At 45.1% G+C, this 16,545-nt stretch overlaps 1 protein-coding gene across 2 annotated transcripts in view; it reads right to left on the bottom strand.

Moving 5' to 3' along the window:
* Nucleotides 1-622: 622 nt before the first annotated feature.
* Nucleotides 623-16,545, bottom strand: part of grin2ab (glutamate receptor, ionotropic, N-methyl D-aspartate 2A, b) — a 113,628-nt gene continuing 97,705 nt past the window's right edge. For both annotated transcript variants that reach the window (XM_031863166.1, XM_031863165.1), the window contains 8 exons: nucleotides 15,690-15,815; nucleotides 13,503-13,732; nucleotides 12,699-12,859; nucleotides 10,162-10,349; nucleotides 8,164-8,402; nucleotides 6,411-6,594; nucleotides 5,247-6,060; nucleotides 623-5,145 (listed from right to left, as the gene is read on the bottom strand). In XM_031863166.1, the coding sequence (XP_031719026.1) occupies nucleotides 4,140-5,145; nucleotides 5,247-6,060; nucleotides 6,411-6,594; nucleotides 8,164-8,402; nucleotides 10,162-10,349; nucleotides 12,699-12,859; nucleotides 13,503-13,732; nucleotides 15,690-15,815 (2,948 nt within the window). In that variant the 3' untranslated portion in view covers nucleotides 623-4,139. The remainder of the gene's footprint in view (nucleotides 5,146-5,246; nucleotides 6,061-6,410; nucleotides 6,595-8,163; nucleotides 8,403-10,161; nucleotides 10,350-12,698; nucleotides 12,860-13,502; nucleotides 13,733-15,689; nucleotides 15,816-16,545) is intronic.

Below are 16,545 nucleotides of genomic sequence, written 5' to 3'. Positions count from 1 at the left end.
TTACGACTAGAAACGGGGGGAAACAGCTAGCCAAAGGTAACACAATTGACCGAAAAATGCAATTTCTGGTTTGTGGTGTGAACTCCTCTTTTAAAAGGGAACACTGATTTTAAAAATGTTATTCCTATGGTCTAAGACGGTCCAAAAACATTTTTGAACATGAACTCTCCCTCAGACCCTATTTCAGGACTGAGAACTCGACAATAGAATAAAGCTCATTTTAGTATAATAAAGAAAACAAACATTCTGTGTTCACAAAATGAATCTTCTATTCATTGTCTGTGGAGTAGCTCCGGACTCCTGATGATACCCGTTGACATCACAGGTTTGAGAGTTACTACTGTGGTTTCTGGCTTTGTGAGAGAGAAGCTCATGTTCACAAATATGTATTGAGCTTTCCTTGGCCAGGGAAATAACATATCGGAATTCTTAATTTAGGTGGTGTTCCCCTTTGAGCTTCATATTCTATCCTCTAATGGCTTATTACTGATTGATGAAGCATTAATAATTGTTTTATTCACAATGAATAGTTTAGTTACATGACGGACTGATAGATAGATGATGGATAAATTGATAGATGGATGGATAGATAGAAAAAAAGATTAATCAACAAGACCCAAACAAGTAGAAAAATGTAACCTTTACTTATTTACAGATTGTACAGAGGTACTGAGTGACAAGGTAGTATTTACAACACAACTAGTAGCTTAGAAACCCCTGAACTTATACACAAGTGAGATACACGGCAGGGAGACCCGGAGGACTACACACCAATGCACTCCTTCCACCCAGTACTGTGTATAAGATGTGTTTATCTGGACCAAACTGAGAAACGTTCACCACATGTTCCTCGACGACGGCTGGCGTTGTGCAGGAGCCAGCTTGGCGCCTTGGTGACATCGCAGGCCGGGAGTCGGGGGTGTTCCAGTCGGATGTGGTGCACTAACCAGGGTGGAGGGAGACGTTGGTGCACGTAGCCTCAGTAGGTCAACTCAGGGAGAACTCAGGTGTTGCAGCAAAATAGGTACCACCAGAAACACAAGCACGTCATGCAATTTAAAAAAAAAGAATCAAAAAATCAAACAAAAGGTTGGTGTAAAAATCGGTGTGATGGTGGACGCACAAAACTCATTCTACATGTTCTCTTAACCAACGACAGTACAGACGCAACATGTGTTTGTGTGTGTGTGTGTGTGTAGCTGTATTTGTGTTATATGAGTAAGAGCCGGGTCAAATGTTATGTGTGGGACGAACCGAAGAGAGTACAGAAAAGTATACACACACACACCACAAACAACCTCTTGTTACACATATCCACTGACTTATATAAATGCCTGCACGGTGTAAAACACACGTACACACTCTCGCACACACACACACACACACACACACACACACACTCACACTCAGAGGTGAAACAGCACAGACTCGTAGTGGAAGAGAACCATGTGGGTGGGAGGGGGCTCGTATTAACCACACAGGCTGGACTATCATTATTCATTGAGTGTGATTCAGATGAGAGACCCAGCTACGTGTCGCTAGTTAACTGGTGAGCTGACCAGGATGGTTAACTAGTCTGTTAACCAGGCAGTGAGGACTGTACAGTGAGGTCCCAACCAACAACACACCAGAGGAAAAAAATAAATCACACAAGAATCTAAAAACATGCCAGTCTTTTTTTTTTTTGTTCTTTTAAAAAAGCAGAATAAAAAGCCACGTTGTTATTGAAATGAATTCAACACATAATACCATTCAAATCAAACAAATGATATCCGTTTCTAACATTTAAAACAAAGATTTCTCTGTACAGAAGTATAATATTGCAACCTGATATTGTGCATATAACTCACACACCAAACCTGGTAAGATTACCAAAAGAGGGGCAGCGTTCACCGTTCAAAAAGGTGCGTTTTTTTGTTCAAACTGTCTTGCATTCTTTGCGGCCAATATATATAGAGCTGTGTGTGTGTGTGTGTGCGTGCGAGAGAGAGAGAGAGAGAGAATAGAGAATAGAGACTATCAGCTAATGGGATATCAAGTCTTTTTTCCATCAAAATCCTTGTGCTCAAAAATCAATGCCCTTACTCAGTAGATTATGGATTTCTAGAACACTCATACACACATTGCCAGCTCGTCGAGTGTGTGTGCATGTGTGTGTGTTGCTTCTGTAACGAGTCACTTTGCAAACTCTCTGCTTTGCCATGTGACTCTCTCTCTGCTGAAACACAGCGCTGTGTTCTCGCCAACAGAGAGCCACACAAGTACCAGCTACTTTGACGCTCGTCCAGGAGTATTAATTTGGTGAGTAAATCTGCAACAGTGATGCACTCAGCCTCTGAATTCACTACGGAAACATTAAAACGGGCCTCGAGGTCTTTTGTTCAACTTAAAAACTTATTTGAAAAAAGCACTGTATCCTACGAGAGGCGGCGTTGAATTTGAGGAATTCTTATTACTACTCATATAAAGTGATTTCCAACAATATGTTGAGCTTTAAAAACACCACGACTGAACGTTATTCTTCTGATACTCAATCTACTCTATAATAGAAGGAAGCAGGGAAGGAGCAAAAAGACAAAGGAGTAATTAAGAGAATAAACCAAAGCTGATGAAGGAAGAAGGGAAGGCTAGATGAAGGACGGATGAGCACTGTAGAAGTTAAGAAAATAAGAGAAAGATTAAGAGTTGTTGCTGTGTATACTGTATGATGCTGTACCCATTATCTAACGCTCTTCTGACCTCACAATGGAAAATCAACGGTGCCCTAAAACCCAATGTTATAGAGAAATAAGAGAAAAGAAAACATCTATCCAGCGAATGATTGAGAATATTCATATTTTTCAGTACAAAAGTGTTTTTGGTCAAACGTCTGTGTTAGGTGGCAGGGTATAAAATCTACAAAGTGCACAGAGAGAAGCTATCTCATAGCTTCGACACACACACCCACCCTAAACTACTATCCTAGACTACTGCGTATGTGCATGTGTGTGTATGTGCATTTTTATATATATATAGATATCAATATCTATATACTGTATATGTGTGTGAGTGTGTGTGTGCATATATGACCCTGTATAGGAGTTTAACTGTAACACAGGGCAGTAGGAAGCATGCAGTATGACCTGAAGGCTAGCTAAGAGAGGAAGCAAGGATGCTATACTGTATGTCTCTAGATCTAGAAACACTAGAACACACACTCTCGTCCTGATAGGCTTTTTACTGGCGGCCATGTTTGGTCCACTTTTTGGAATGTTCAATCAACTGACATCAACAATAACAAACAGTCGGTAGTATTTACTTCCCCCCCTGTAGAAACAGACACAGTGTGTGCATGTGTGTTCGAGTGTTTTTACATCGCTTCTCAGACCTGCGTCCCGACCAGCTGCCCGCCTCCCAGTCTAGTCTATTACTAAGATAGTAATTTCCGTTCCAGTCAAGAGTTACTCTAGTGTAGTTTACTACTCTTTAAGCCATGCTGGCAGTGCAGTTTGGGTCTCAGACAACATACGGGTTGACTGTAGAAATCATAGTGCAACAGGAGAGTTCTGGAGAGGGGTGGGTGTGCTTAGCTAAAATATCTGTGTGTGTGTGTGTGTGTGTGTGTAATCTCAGAAAGAAAGGGGCTTTCTGTGAGACCCCTTCATCTCCAAGAGGCTGGTGAGAGGGCGGGACAAGTCGGCTCGTCTTCCAAACACACTGTTGTATCTCCCGTCAGATCCCACTGTTGGCGTTAGACTCCGTGTACAGTGTCCCTCTTATTCCACCAGGGATTCGATCTGTCTTGTCAGACGGATTGTCAGTTTGTGCCTCGTTGCCCACAGCTTGAGGCTAGTACACACACTGACACTCACACACACACACTCTTCATCTAGCACTGTGCCTCCAGGTGTCCCTGTGGCACCAACCCTGTCCTGTAGAGGGTGTGATAAAGAACAATTTATTTACTCAGCATCCCCATTAACCTTTAAGTCCAGAGCAGACCTCCCCGTCTTTCACCTGTGTGTGTGTGTGTCCGTGTGTGCGTCTCTGTGTATGTGTTTAGAATCAGAGCAGCCTGGTTCCAGTCACACACACCTCTGTCTTGCATGCGTGTGTGTGTTAGTGTGTTTCAGTGAGAGTGCGCGTGTTGCGTGCGACTCTCAGACGTCAGACTCGATGCTGGGCATGCGGCGGTAGAGCCGGGGCCTGTTGCCGCCTGCGCTCGAGGCTCGCGGCGCTGTCACATAGCTCATTGGCTGAGAGGCGGCGGGTGGGACCATGTAGGCCACCACAGGGGGCTCCTGCTGGGGGTAGAACACCTGTTGGTCGACAAGGCCGCCATGCTGGTTGTTGTGATGGCTGCCATGGTTACCGAGGGTAAGCGACATCGGCATTCGCTGCTTATAGAGCTCGTGGGCGGAACTTCTCTGTGGCAGCCGTGTGACAGCCTGGGGGGAGGGATCTCGTTGTGTCGTGCCAGGAGCTGACTGGAGGAAAGGGTTGTGAGAGGGGCGATCGGGGAAGAGACTCTTCGAGCGCCGGGGGAGGGGCATAGGGGCGGCGTCCAGACTGTGGTGGTGTGAGGGTGACGGAGATGGGGGGCTGCGGCTGCTGAACGGACGATCAGAGCGCATTGTGAGAACATTAGCATAGGCTCCCTCGTCCAGGGTCAGCTCCCTCTCCCTATCTCTGTCAGGCAGGCTCAGGCCCCGCAGGTGGGTGTGCAGCTGCGACAGCCGCTCGGGAACGCCGTCCGGAAGCACGTTCTCATAGGAGTGCTGACGACTGAGCTGAAGGTGCTGGGCCGACGACGAGGTGGGGAGAGGCGACGGGGAGGAAGGGGAGGGCTCGAAGTGGCTGACCAGCCCGTCCCCTTCGCCCACCAGGCCCAGCTCGCTCTGGGGAAGGTAGTGTGTAAACATGTCCCCGCTGTGTGGGTGAGTGTGTGTGTGGGAGTAGTGCGAGTGCAGGTGATCCTCGCTGATGTCGTACAGGTTTCCCAGGTGGGCGCAGGCGTCACAGCGGGCCTGTGGCGAGCGGACAGTGTAAAGGCCGGAGTAACCGCTCAGCTTGGTCAAGCAGGAGCGACAGTGGCCGGGCCTGACGCTTTGTGTCCCCTGTCCTGCACCCGGAGCATCGAATGAACCTCCAGTCTTGTCCTTTGAGCTGCAGGGAGAGAGGATAACATCGATTATACAAACAAGAAAAAAAACTATAAAAACCCTTGAAACATGGTGACGGTGTTCATTTTCTGCTGAGCATGATACCTGCTGTGTGTGTAGGTGCTGTATTTCTTGTCCTTCAGGGAGTGCAGGTCGGCCTCTGCGCTGTGACTGTGGTGCAGCAGGCTGGCACTCAGCTGCAAAATGGGTGCGTCCACCTGGTGGGAGAGTGTGTGAGTGTGTGAGTATGTGCTGTCAGGTGGAAACAGGTCAGGGGGGTAACTGTGGTCGTCACCTCCCCCCTGGCTGTCTCGCTGGTAGGGCGGAGCGGACTGGAGACTGGCCTGGTCTGAGTCAATGGAGTAGATCTTGGATCCTCCGCCCCCACCTCCTCCTCCTCCTCCTCCTCCTCCTCCCCCTCCCCTCTTCCTCAGCTGATTGATAGGCTTGAATCCTCCCCTCGCCGCCGCAATGGAATCAGAATCTTTGTGTGATGGCGGCCGGCTGGAGCACTCTGAGATGTCAGAATGTGGCGTCTCTTCAGGCAGATAGCGCTGGCTCTTCATCGTTGCAGGTCCAGGTCCAGATGAGGGGACGGGGCTTGGGCCTGGAGATACGACAGTGGGCTGAGTCTTCAACGTCTCAACACTTTTCTTCCACAGGGCTCGAGGTTTCGAGCCCTGTGGCACAGCGGCGAGGGCCGACCCAGTGAGGCGGGTCTTGCCGTTGTCGTTAGTGATTGACAGCTGGGGCTTGTTGGGGCTGGTCTGAAGAGGGGGGGCTTTCTGTTGAACCGGGAATGGCGCAGCATTGTTAAGGAGGTTTTTGTGTCGCCCGGACAATGACAAGAAACTGTGCGGACCAGCAGCGTTGCCATAGAGACCAGGACCCTTCGGGGGCAGACTGTGGAGTGAGTTACCTAGGAGACAAGGAGAGATGCACCTCAGACAGCAGATACAATACACGGATGTTGGGATGGATGCTCAGCCTGATCTATTATCTACTGCCCTGGCACGCACTTCTAATCATGAGGCGAGCTTATACATGACAGTCAATACGATTACAGTCCGGAGTCACCAACAAGGGGAGAGGAGTCACTTTTAGATCGGCATACGTAGACTGTATAGAAAAGGCAGGGAGACGTATGTACGTGTAAGCAATGGTATCACAGGTGGTATGTTTGCCTGCTCTGTGCGAAGTAAAATATACAATATAAATACAGTGTACAATATACACTGTGAGGTGTACTGTGTGTGTGAGTTATAGTACCTTTCCCCGACATCACATCTAAGATGTTGGGCTGCAAGAGGACAGTGTTGCGTTTGGGAGAAGACAAAGCCATGGACTTGGCAGACTTGAGCAGATGCAGCATGTTGGCTTGAGGACTGAAGTCCAGCTCAGGATTCTTTTTCTTCATATCTATATGAACGCCATGGATACAGCTCCATATACCCTGAGAGGAGAGGAAACAAAAAGGATGAAACAAGACAAGAGGAGAAGAGAGGCAGAGGGGAGAGAGATAAGGAAGATAATAGAAGAGTTCCCAACCCAATGACTTCACTAGAAAAAAGTTCAAACATGCACAAGACTAATTTCCATGCACGGTAAATTAAGGGAGGCCTCTGTTTCCTTTTCTCCAATGCGATCACTGCAAACCTTAACCTCATTTTGTTTTGTAATGTGGCAAGAAGAGATAATCGCCACTTTTTTAGATGAACGGCTTTCAGAGGCGCCTAGAAAATTTAATTTAGGTGATGATGTCACTGGAGGGGGGCCTTTGAGTGCAAGGAGATGTTCTTCCTGAAGCCACTTAACCTCCTGCATCGCTGCTCGAACGGCATGCGCACACCGAGAGAAAGACAGACACACACACACACACACTTACACACAGACAGACATCGCACTCTTTTTGTAAAACATTTAATGTGTGAAATGCTGCTCGTCTGGAATAAAAGCCCTTCCTCACACAGAGACATAACATATGAATAATGAAAGAATGGTCTGTCTGGATGTGCCCATTTCTGTTTTGTGTGGGTCTGTGTGTGTGTGTGTGTGTGCGTCTGTCTGCCCATGTGGTCAAGTCTGTCCATCCCCTTGCTCCTCCTGTATATGTGTTACCATTTATAACTTTGGTAGACCAGACTCATGTACGTGTGTGTGGGTGAGAGAGAGAGATACAGAGCTTTGTGTAGTGTGTGTCTATATGAGTGTGTTCACATCATCCTCTTAGCGGTTTGATTCCTCCATCCTGCCGTCCATGCCGTTAGTTCATCTCTACCTCAGCTGGACTATATAATCTTTTATCACACGCATACAGTACATGCCCAGACTCCTTCTATATGTTAACAGTAACTATTGTGTGTCTCAGACTTGTGATTGTCCACATATTTGTTTTTTCCTTTAACTGAAACAATCATGTTTCAGGCTTCAAGTCCTTTTTGTGCATTCCTGTTTGCATTTCCACTGCATCTGAAGGACCATGAAGATTAGGCAAATTGGACTGCTTTGTCTGAGTTGCAACAGACAACAGAAAAATCGTTTTTGTAATTTAATGTGTGATGTTTGAACTGCTGTTTTTAAACACCACAAAGGCTCCACGGCTGTCTTCAAAGTCGCAATATCTTGCTGACTTTTTTCTTGTTCTTTCTCAGCTTCAGTATGAAACCGAATTAAGACAATTTGCAAATGCAGTTAAGCTTTGTTTTACTAGCTGTGTCTCTGTGTGTATAGCCTGCTCTCTCTGTATTTCATACTCTCTAGGAGGAGTCTGCAAGTCGCCTTCACGGTTTAAACGTCAATGACATTACAAGTAATTCCCATCCCGAGTCCTGATATTGATATTGCAATAAGTGCTTTGTTGCAGTCCCAATCAATGCTGTACATCAGTTTTTGCACTCTCGAGGATGGTGTTTGATCAGTAAGTGGTGATTGTAACGGCAACATCTTAAAACATCAGAAGCAGAAGGAGCAAAAAAATGGACCATGTTCCTGCAGTGGAAAAGATAAATTTCCTTATCCTCACCCTGCTGATTGTGAAGAGCAGACCAGGCCTCCCAGTGCAGACACCAGTGAAGCAGTATCTCAGCCTCCAGTAGAAAAGGTGTTCAGAGATGAAGGTGAGGATGGAGAGGCCCATTGCTGTGGCCAGCATGTAGAAGACACCCGCCATGTTGTCGACGTCCAGCTGGCTGGACATCACCTCGTTCTTCTCGCTGTGGCAGATCCCAGTCAGCCACTGGGCCTCCAGCTCCTCCATCTCACCTGTTGAAAAGTTCAAGTTCAAGACCTTCATTTGTCCCCGAGGGGGCAATCGGTTTTGCAGCAGTAGCAATAACAACACAGGGCTAGACACACAAGATAAAAAAAACACACTTACATAACTACATTATAAACACCTATAAATACAGGAGTAACACATGAGGTACGAAGTTACAATATCAGTGAAAAGAACAGGAATGGTTGGAGATTTGCTGATACTACCTGTACTACAGAGTTCGGCAGTAAAACGGCAGAGGGTATGAAAGAGAATTTATATCTTCAAATTAAACAGGGGTGCAGGTGTGGTTACTGTCAGATATAATGGCTTCTGCTTTCTTTAACAGCTGTTTCAAATGGACATTTCTGCTCAGCGCCAATGATTTCGCTGCTGACTTTGTTAATTTGTTTTTCTGTTTGAGGAGATGAGGGATGCATACCAGCTGAAGGCAAGTGTAAACTGACTCAATAAAATATTTATAATAAATCAGTGTGATCAGGGATCTGTCAACCGGGAACATGGCTAGCTTCCTCAGACAATCAAAGACGCTTTTCTTACCCTGCATATCTGTGGTCAAATTGTCTCAATGTTGTCCGTTAATTAAAGTGTTTAAAGGAGTTTGCTGGAAACGTCTGGAATCAATGCATATGTCATTGCTATACATCATTTATAAGAGAGGACGCAGCCTTGGGGGGACCAGTTGATGTTATAGACAGACCAGATAGATTTACTCTCACTCTCTGAGTCCTGTTAGTGAGGAGGTCCAATATCCATCCCACATTGTTTGAGTCCAATCCAAAGCACTCTAAGTTTCTGCACCAGCAGGTGGGGGTGTATAGTGTTGAAGGCAGACAAGAAGTCCGCAAACAACAATCTAGCATGGTTTTTACTACCCTTTAAGTGCTTGTATATGGTGTTACGTAGAGTTATAGCAACCCCCTGTTGGTTCGATAGGCAAATTGTAGGGGATGAAGGAGATGTTCAGTCCTGCCCAGTAGCTCTGTGGAAATGTAGGTGAAGTGAAAATGTAAGATGGCTGCAGGTAGGGGCGAGGAATGAAGAAGAAGGAATAAAACGAGGTTGAGAGAGAGGGAGGTAATGGGCGGTAGAGGGAATAAGAGAGGTGTGGTGGGAAAAAGGCCATATCATGACGAGGAAAGATGGAGGGGAGAAGGGACGAGAAGTGAGTTGGTAAATGGATCGTAATGAAAAGGATACAGGAGGTGGAGGGAAAAAAAGGGTTGTGGGAGGAGGGAGAAGAATTGATAGTGATGGAGTGATAAGGAAAGATGGGAGGAATTATTATCAGGCCGAGTGTGTTTGTGTGTCGCATGCGCACACGGGTGTTTGCCCCGAATAAAAAGGCCGGGTTTGAAGCGAAGCGCTTTAGTGGTTTCAGCAGTTTGATTTCTGTCTGGCTCATTCTCTTTCCTCCATTCACACCATCTCACAGCTTATTATACAGAACAATCTGGAGGAGTAAACATAAATGGACAGGGTGGACACACACACACACACACACACACACACACACACACACACACACACAGTATAATGATGATGAAATGGTGTGTTAAGACTCGCCCCTGATAGGAGGAGAGAGGGAGAGTGTTAGGGGAGGGGGAGGGAGGAGGGAAAGCTGAGTAATGGAACAACTGTAATAACAATAAAAGCCTGGATCATCTGAGAAACTTAAACTTAAATGTGTGACTGTGACCGTGTGAGTGAGATGCTGCAGAATGTTGATGCGCGCGAGCGCCTCACCATCTCCTATGATGCCCAGGATGGCCAAATCAACCAGGCGCTTCCAGTAGGATCCTTTCTGCAAGGCGATACCATAGCCTGTGGTGGCAAAGATGTAACCGCTGCCGATGGTGACCAGCTTACAGCCGTCGTCTCTGCCCGCCATGTAGTTCAGCACCGCAGCGTCGTAAATGAAAGCATCCAGCTTTCTGTAAGACAACCACACATTCTGGATTTATTATCTGGGGGGGGGGGGTTTCCAGCCTGTACATGATAAATCTCAGGGGTTATGACATCATTAACATAAACGGTAGAACATTAAAATAACATATTTCTGCAACACAAATTTTGATTTATTTCACTTTCACTGATGTACTGAATATTTTACCTACAGTATTCAGGCCTCTCAAAGTCATTCAGTTAAAGCAAAGGGACATTACTTTTGAAAGAACTGCTTGCAACTCATAAACAGACCCTGTGCCATTGGTATGCTTTAAAGGACTAATTTGACATTTTGGGATACGGGAGTACTCATTTAAATATGAAGCCAAGAAATAGTCCTGCACAAGGACTGTCTCACATGAAGAAATAGTTTTGGGAAATATGCTTATTTGCATTCTTGTTAGATGAGAGGATTGATACCATTCTCATGTCTGTCTGTTAAATGTGAAACTAAAGGCAGGAGACAGTTCGCTTAGCATACAAACCACATTGAGCCCTTTTTACACTTTGTTTTTTAAACGGATTAAACAAATTAGATAAAACATTTTAAAGGTGCTAAATTCCAAAATCTGAGCATAATCTATGATTGAGGGATTGCCTCCACACGGTTCTCAACATGGCGGTGGGCATTTACGCAATGTTTATGTGACGACGCCGTGGGACGGTACGGCGTTATCAGCGGTAATGGCGAAGCGCAGAGCGACGGCGATTAACTCACATGCACTGACACGCACAAGCGGCACAGAAAAGCTCTGATTACAACACACACAGAGGGAGAGTAACTTCTCTGCTCAGGACACCGTTACTCCATTATATCTTTACATCAAAAATGTATGTGTTTGCTGCTATATTAATGCTCTTAATTTCGAATTTAGCATGTTAACAAAACAGTATTAATTCCATTAAAAATGAACAACAACTACAATGTATTTGGGGTTTATCTTCATGGTAAAAGAAGATAATGTGAAATGTGATCCACCAGGCGCCTCAATCTTCAAGACCACACCACTCTACTGAGCCTAGTGTACATAGTGTGTTGTGTGCCAGTAACAATTTCACTCAGATCCATAAACAGACCAGTTGGAATACTCACAACACTGGTTTTTTTTGGGAGCTGAAATTCTCACGCTGGTCAGATTATGACTGTGACTGAGAGTACTGTCCTGTGTGCACGCTGGAGCAGTGAATCTTCACGCACATGAGGATGTCTTTGTTCGTACTGAGCTATAATCTTTTATTCGCAGGTTTTGTCATTATTCTGACATGACAAGCTGGATTCAAACTAAGGGGCCACAGTTTGTATCTGACAAATCATTCCCCCTATGTGGGCTCGATACATCTGAGCTCAGCAAAAACAGAAGCGTGATGTATGAAAGGGGCCAATATCACCACCCTATATAGCAGCAGAACCCTTTTTATAACTTCTTTATGAGCAAAAAAAAACATGTTATATAAATACACATACACATATAAATTCATACATATATGAATACACCCTGGTGCTCATCAATCCCCCCTGGGGTTCTGCATGTTAGAGATGGATAAATATTAAACACTTTGAATTAAACTGTTCACCAAAGGGCATATGTTAAACGCAGTCATTGAGTATCTGTTGTTGCAAAACTGCACAGACGTTCATTCATTTAAGTCCACACAGCGTTTGAAAACGATACACTGTAGATTCATTAAAGAATAGAATATTTTAAACGTGTTGGATGACTTTGACAGGAACTCCAAAGTGTTAACATTTTCTTTGATTTTAACAACAAATCTTGCTGAATTGAATTAAAGACACATTATATATACAGTTGTATAAACAAAGCCTAATGTATGGAGTATGAGAAACAATCCTCCTATATTTGATATTCAGCATCAATGAAGTTATTGCAGAGATGCTACAAGTAAAATCATATTTGGAAAAAAATACCCAAAACATCAAAGCACACAAAACTAATGAACAAATAAAAGCATTGCAGCCATCCTTCCATTAGTGTGTGTAGGAGGGAGAATAAAGGCAGCAAACTACAGAACAAATTACACACTCCCTGTTTTGGCAGCTCCATCTCTCCAGCAGCAACAAGACTCAATAATGAGCACTTGCAGGCAGCGTCTGCTTTTTTACCGTCAGTGACACAAACACTGAGCACATTCTGCAGCATTTTAGCATAAGCTAGTGCTGAGCCCCACAGGGCCGAGTTTTTCGGTGTGATGCAATGTCTTTTTCGGATTGTTCTCACATGTTCTTATGCATATGAGCTGTCTGCAGACAAAATTAGCCTCTCAGGTATAAAAAAAATCTCAACATGACACGAGTTGACATGACAAGTTTACAGTACCCGGTCTTGAGGGTGACAAGCGCATCCACGACGCCAGTCTGATGGTATTTGGTCATGTACTGATGCATGTCTGGATAGTTCTTCCGGATGTTGCGCTCGGTGCTGCCGTTAGGAACCGTCCCAAAGCGAAATGGAGGGGAATAGGAGTATGGACTCTGGAACTGCAGTGAGAGAAATAAGGAGAGCAAAAGAGAGAGATATTTTTTTTTAGATGGAATTGACAGGAGGAGACAGGAGCACAAAAGAAGAAAAAACAAAGAAGCTAAAAGACAAAGAGCAGAACGGAGAGACAGTAAGAAGTTTGAGAAAGCGGAGGGGAAGAAAGGGAGGGAGGGAGGGAGAGAAAGTGTTAAGGTGAAGGAGAGTCAGATAGGAGGAGAGAGAAGGAAGGAGAGTGACAAGAAGAGACAGAGGAGAAAGGAGGGACAGTGGAGTGGACTCATCAGTCATCATCATTGTGTGTCCAGTCTAGCGTAAGTCTGGCTGGGGTTCTGCTGACACTGCCAGCCTCTGCAAACTACACACACATCCAAACACACACACAAGTCTTTGATCTATACAGCCCGTGTGTGTGTGTGTGTGTGTGTGTGTGTGTGTGTGCGCGCCACTGGGTCTGTTGTGCTGGCAGTGTTAGCTTAGTGACAGCTACGGCCAGAGGGTTTGGGATGTTGAAGCCCAAGGGCGCTCCCTGGAGAACCCTGTCTGGCCGCAGGGCTGGCATCCATTACAAGAGCAACCCTGTTGGTGAATGTGTTTAGCTTCTTCTGTGCGTGTGTGTATGTTTCCATATGTATGTAAACGCACCTTCTTGTCAGACAGTCCAGTGACCTGGTCCACAAACTCTTCCTGGATCATGAAGGCAGCCAGGTTGGCAGTGTAGGAGGCCAGGAAGATGACAGCGAAGAAGGCCCACACTGATACAATGAACTTACTCGTGGTGCCTTTTGGGTTCTGCACCGGAACAGAGTTGTTGAACACCAGACCCCACAGCAGCCATATGGCCTTACCGATGGTGAATGATGGACCATGTGGGTCTAAGGGAGACAGGCAGAGGAGGAGAGGGAGAAATAAAAATGAGAAAGTGTAAAAAAAGACTGGTGCTGTGTGTGCTGAAGAACCAAGAATGCAGGTAAAGGAGTATGAAAGCTTTCAGTTATTCAGCTGAATGTATGAGGCTGATGTTTGGATTAAAAAACAGCCATGTCAACGTAACAATGTACATTTCAATATAAACTATAATGTTTTCCCTTGAAATTCCTGCCTTACTGTTGCCTACCGGCCGTGGGGGGAAAAATGTGAAAAGTATCATTGCAGAGGCTCTAATTCTTGAATAAATGCCACCGTCTTTTTAACAACAAAAGACCTTCTAAAAGAAAGCGTTTTATGATCTAGTTTGAGGGCATCATGGGTGACATTGTAAATATCAAATATAATGTGACAGTATTATTGGCTTTTATTAATGCCTACAGCTCACAAATTTTGCTACAGTAATTGTGGACGACAGGCATTTTCTTGGGTTTTACGAGCGTGATTAATGGGTGCAGACCGAAACATATTTTGGCCAACTAGATTGACCTTTACTTCTAGCAAGTCAAAGCCACCAACGACTATGATGCAGTGAGTAAACCCTCTGTACAGGTGAATCTAAAAGGATGTTTTTCAGACTGATATCTTACAGAGAAAAGGAACGAAAACCTCTAGTGAGATTTAGACCTGCTGCTGTGATGATGCATGCAGTGATTTGCATCTGAAACAAACCACAAACAAGACATTCACTCTTCATTAATATTGAGTTGAACTTAAAAATCAACATGACAGTTTATTTCAAAGTGGGCCCTGATGGGTGATATGCACCACTGTGACACAGCAAAGAGATTTAAAAGAATAAATCAATTTTAAAAACCACTATTCGATCTCATGCCACTCTCTAATCTGTACAGTAAATATTGAGCAAAAGCCAGCAGCCGGTTGGCTTAGCTTAGCAGTCGGGAAAGGTTGGCAAACTCACAGTGACAATAGGACTCCAGGAAGTTTCTGCTCACAGCTAGGATAATGTCTGGCACATTCCCCAACATGTTGTTTTTACTCTTCAGCTTTTGTACAGATTAAACAAATCAGATATAACTTGTTAATTAGTGAGCTTTAGAGATGCTGGTAGATGGATTTTGTTATCTTTGGACAGAGCCACGCTAGCTTGTTCCACTGGTTTTCAGTCTTTGTGCTAAGCTGCGAAGCTGCAGCTTCATATTTATTGTACAGCCACGAGAGTGGTATCAATCTTCTCATCTAACTCTTATCAAAAAAAGCCAGTAAATGTATTTCCCGACAATATTGAACTTTTCTTTTAAAGACACAGCGGTCTCCTGGATGTGAAACAAATAATTTGTGAATGAAAATATAGTTTAAAAACAGTTTTACATTTGTTGTTCAGTATAAGATGAAAGATTTGCAAACTAAACACGTGTTCCGTGCGCTAAAAAAAAGAAAAAATCATATAAAAAAAATGTACTTGCAACACCTGCATCAGCCTTTAGTTCATTTAGACATAGAATTTATGTCAAATTTTGCAGATCACAACATTAATCTTCAATTCACAGCCAGCAGGGCAGCTCCAGGTGCTGAGTTTTGATGACGTGACTCAGGCGAGAATAGTTAATGCTCTGTTACATTGACTGGGGGCGACTGTGGCTAAGTGGCCGTCCTTCAATCAGAGGGTCGGCGGTTTGATCCCCGGCTCCGGCTCTGGTAGGCACATGTCGATGTGTCCTTGAGCAAGACACTTAACCCCAAAAAATTGCTCCCGTAGCTGTGCCTACGGTGTGATAGCATCTGAGTCGCTTTGGATTAAAGCGTCTGCTAAATGACTGTAATGTCTCAAGTCAGGGTAATAATAGGTCACTTCCTTTGCTCCAGGGAAGCTTGGATCTTTGCTTCTTGCGCCTGGGAGCAACGATTGGTGTGATATTCCTGATTGTGTACGTGTAAGCCTACCTTTGCCTTGGGCCAAGTTGCGGTTGAAGCCCAGCGGACTGACAAACTCAAATAGGAAGACGGCGATGGCTGTGAACAGGAGCAGCATCACAAACATCATCACCCAAACTGATGCACTGAAGGGCTCTGAGAGGGGGGAGAGAGGAAGGGAGGGGAGAGAGTTAAAGAGAAATTGAGTTCATGAGACAGAGTGGAGGAGCAGGAGATGCATAAAAAAGTGAGGGACGGAGAGAAAGGGGAGACAGACCTGGAGAAATAAAGGAGGAGATGTCAAAAAAAAGAGAACAGGCAGGATAGGGGCAGACAAAGCGAGGAAAAGATGATAGGGAAGACACAGAGAGGGGAGAAAAGGGAGGCAGACGGAGTGAGAGAGGGGGGAGGGGGAGGGAGAGGGAGAGTTAGTCACAGAGTTTGACGGAGCACATTTCCATATTTCTCATTATTCCCTTGGATGAGAGCTGAGAGAGGGAGAGGCCTGGGGAGGGGGGAGACGGCAGAGGAAAAGGGGGAGAGAGGAGAATCAAACCCACGAGTGGTCTGATGTGCCCTGTTGTGGGCATGTGTATGTGATCTATTTGTATGTGATCTGTGAGAGTGTGAGTCTGCATGTGTTTGGTGTGTAGCAGGGCAGGAGTTCAGAGATGCTGAACCCGGACAAATTGTATGTAAGTGCGTGTGTGCGTGCGTGTGTGTGTCACTGTATGTCTAAGTATGTGACTGCCAGGGTTAGCCAACCCAGAGAGATTGTGCACTGAGGTGCCTCTAATATGAGTGCGAGGGATACTGAACCGTCACTGATACCCTGGCCCAGGCTCAACACACACTAACACACACACACATGCATACAATGTGCTTT

The sequence above is a fragment of the Anarrhichthys ocellatus genome, unplaced genomic scaffold (assembly GCF_004355925.1).
Source record: "Anarrhichthys ocellatus isolate YVR2014 unplaced genomic scaffold, GSC_Weel_1.0 scaffold28, whole genome shotgun sequence".
In the NCBI taxonomy this organism is placed as follows: Eukaryota; Metazoa; Chordata; class Actinopteri; order Perciformes; family Anarhichadidae; genus Anarrhichthys; species Anarrhichthys ocellatus.
The sequence above is the reverse complement of the archived record's forward strand: the minus strand, read 5'-3'. Positions and strand labels throughout refer to the sequence as shown.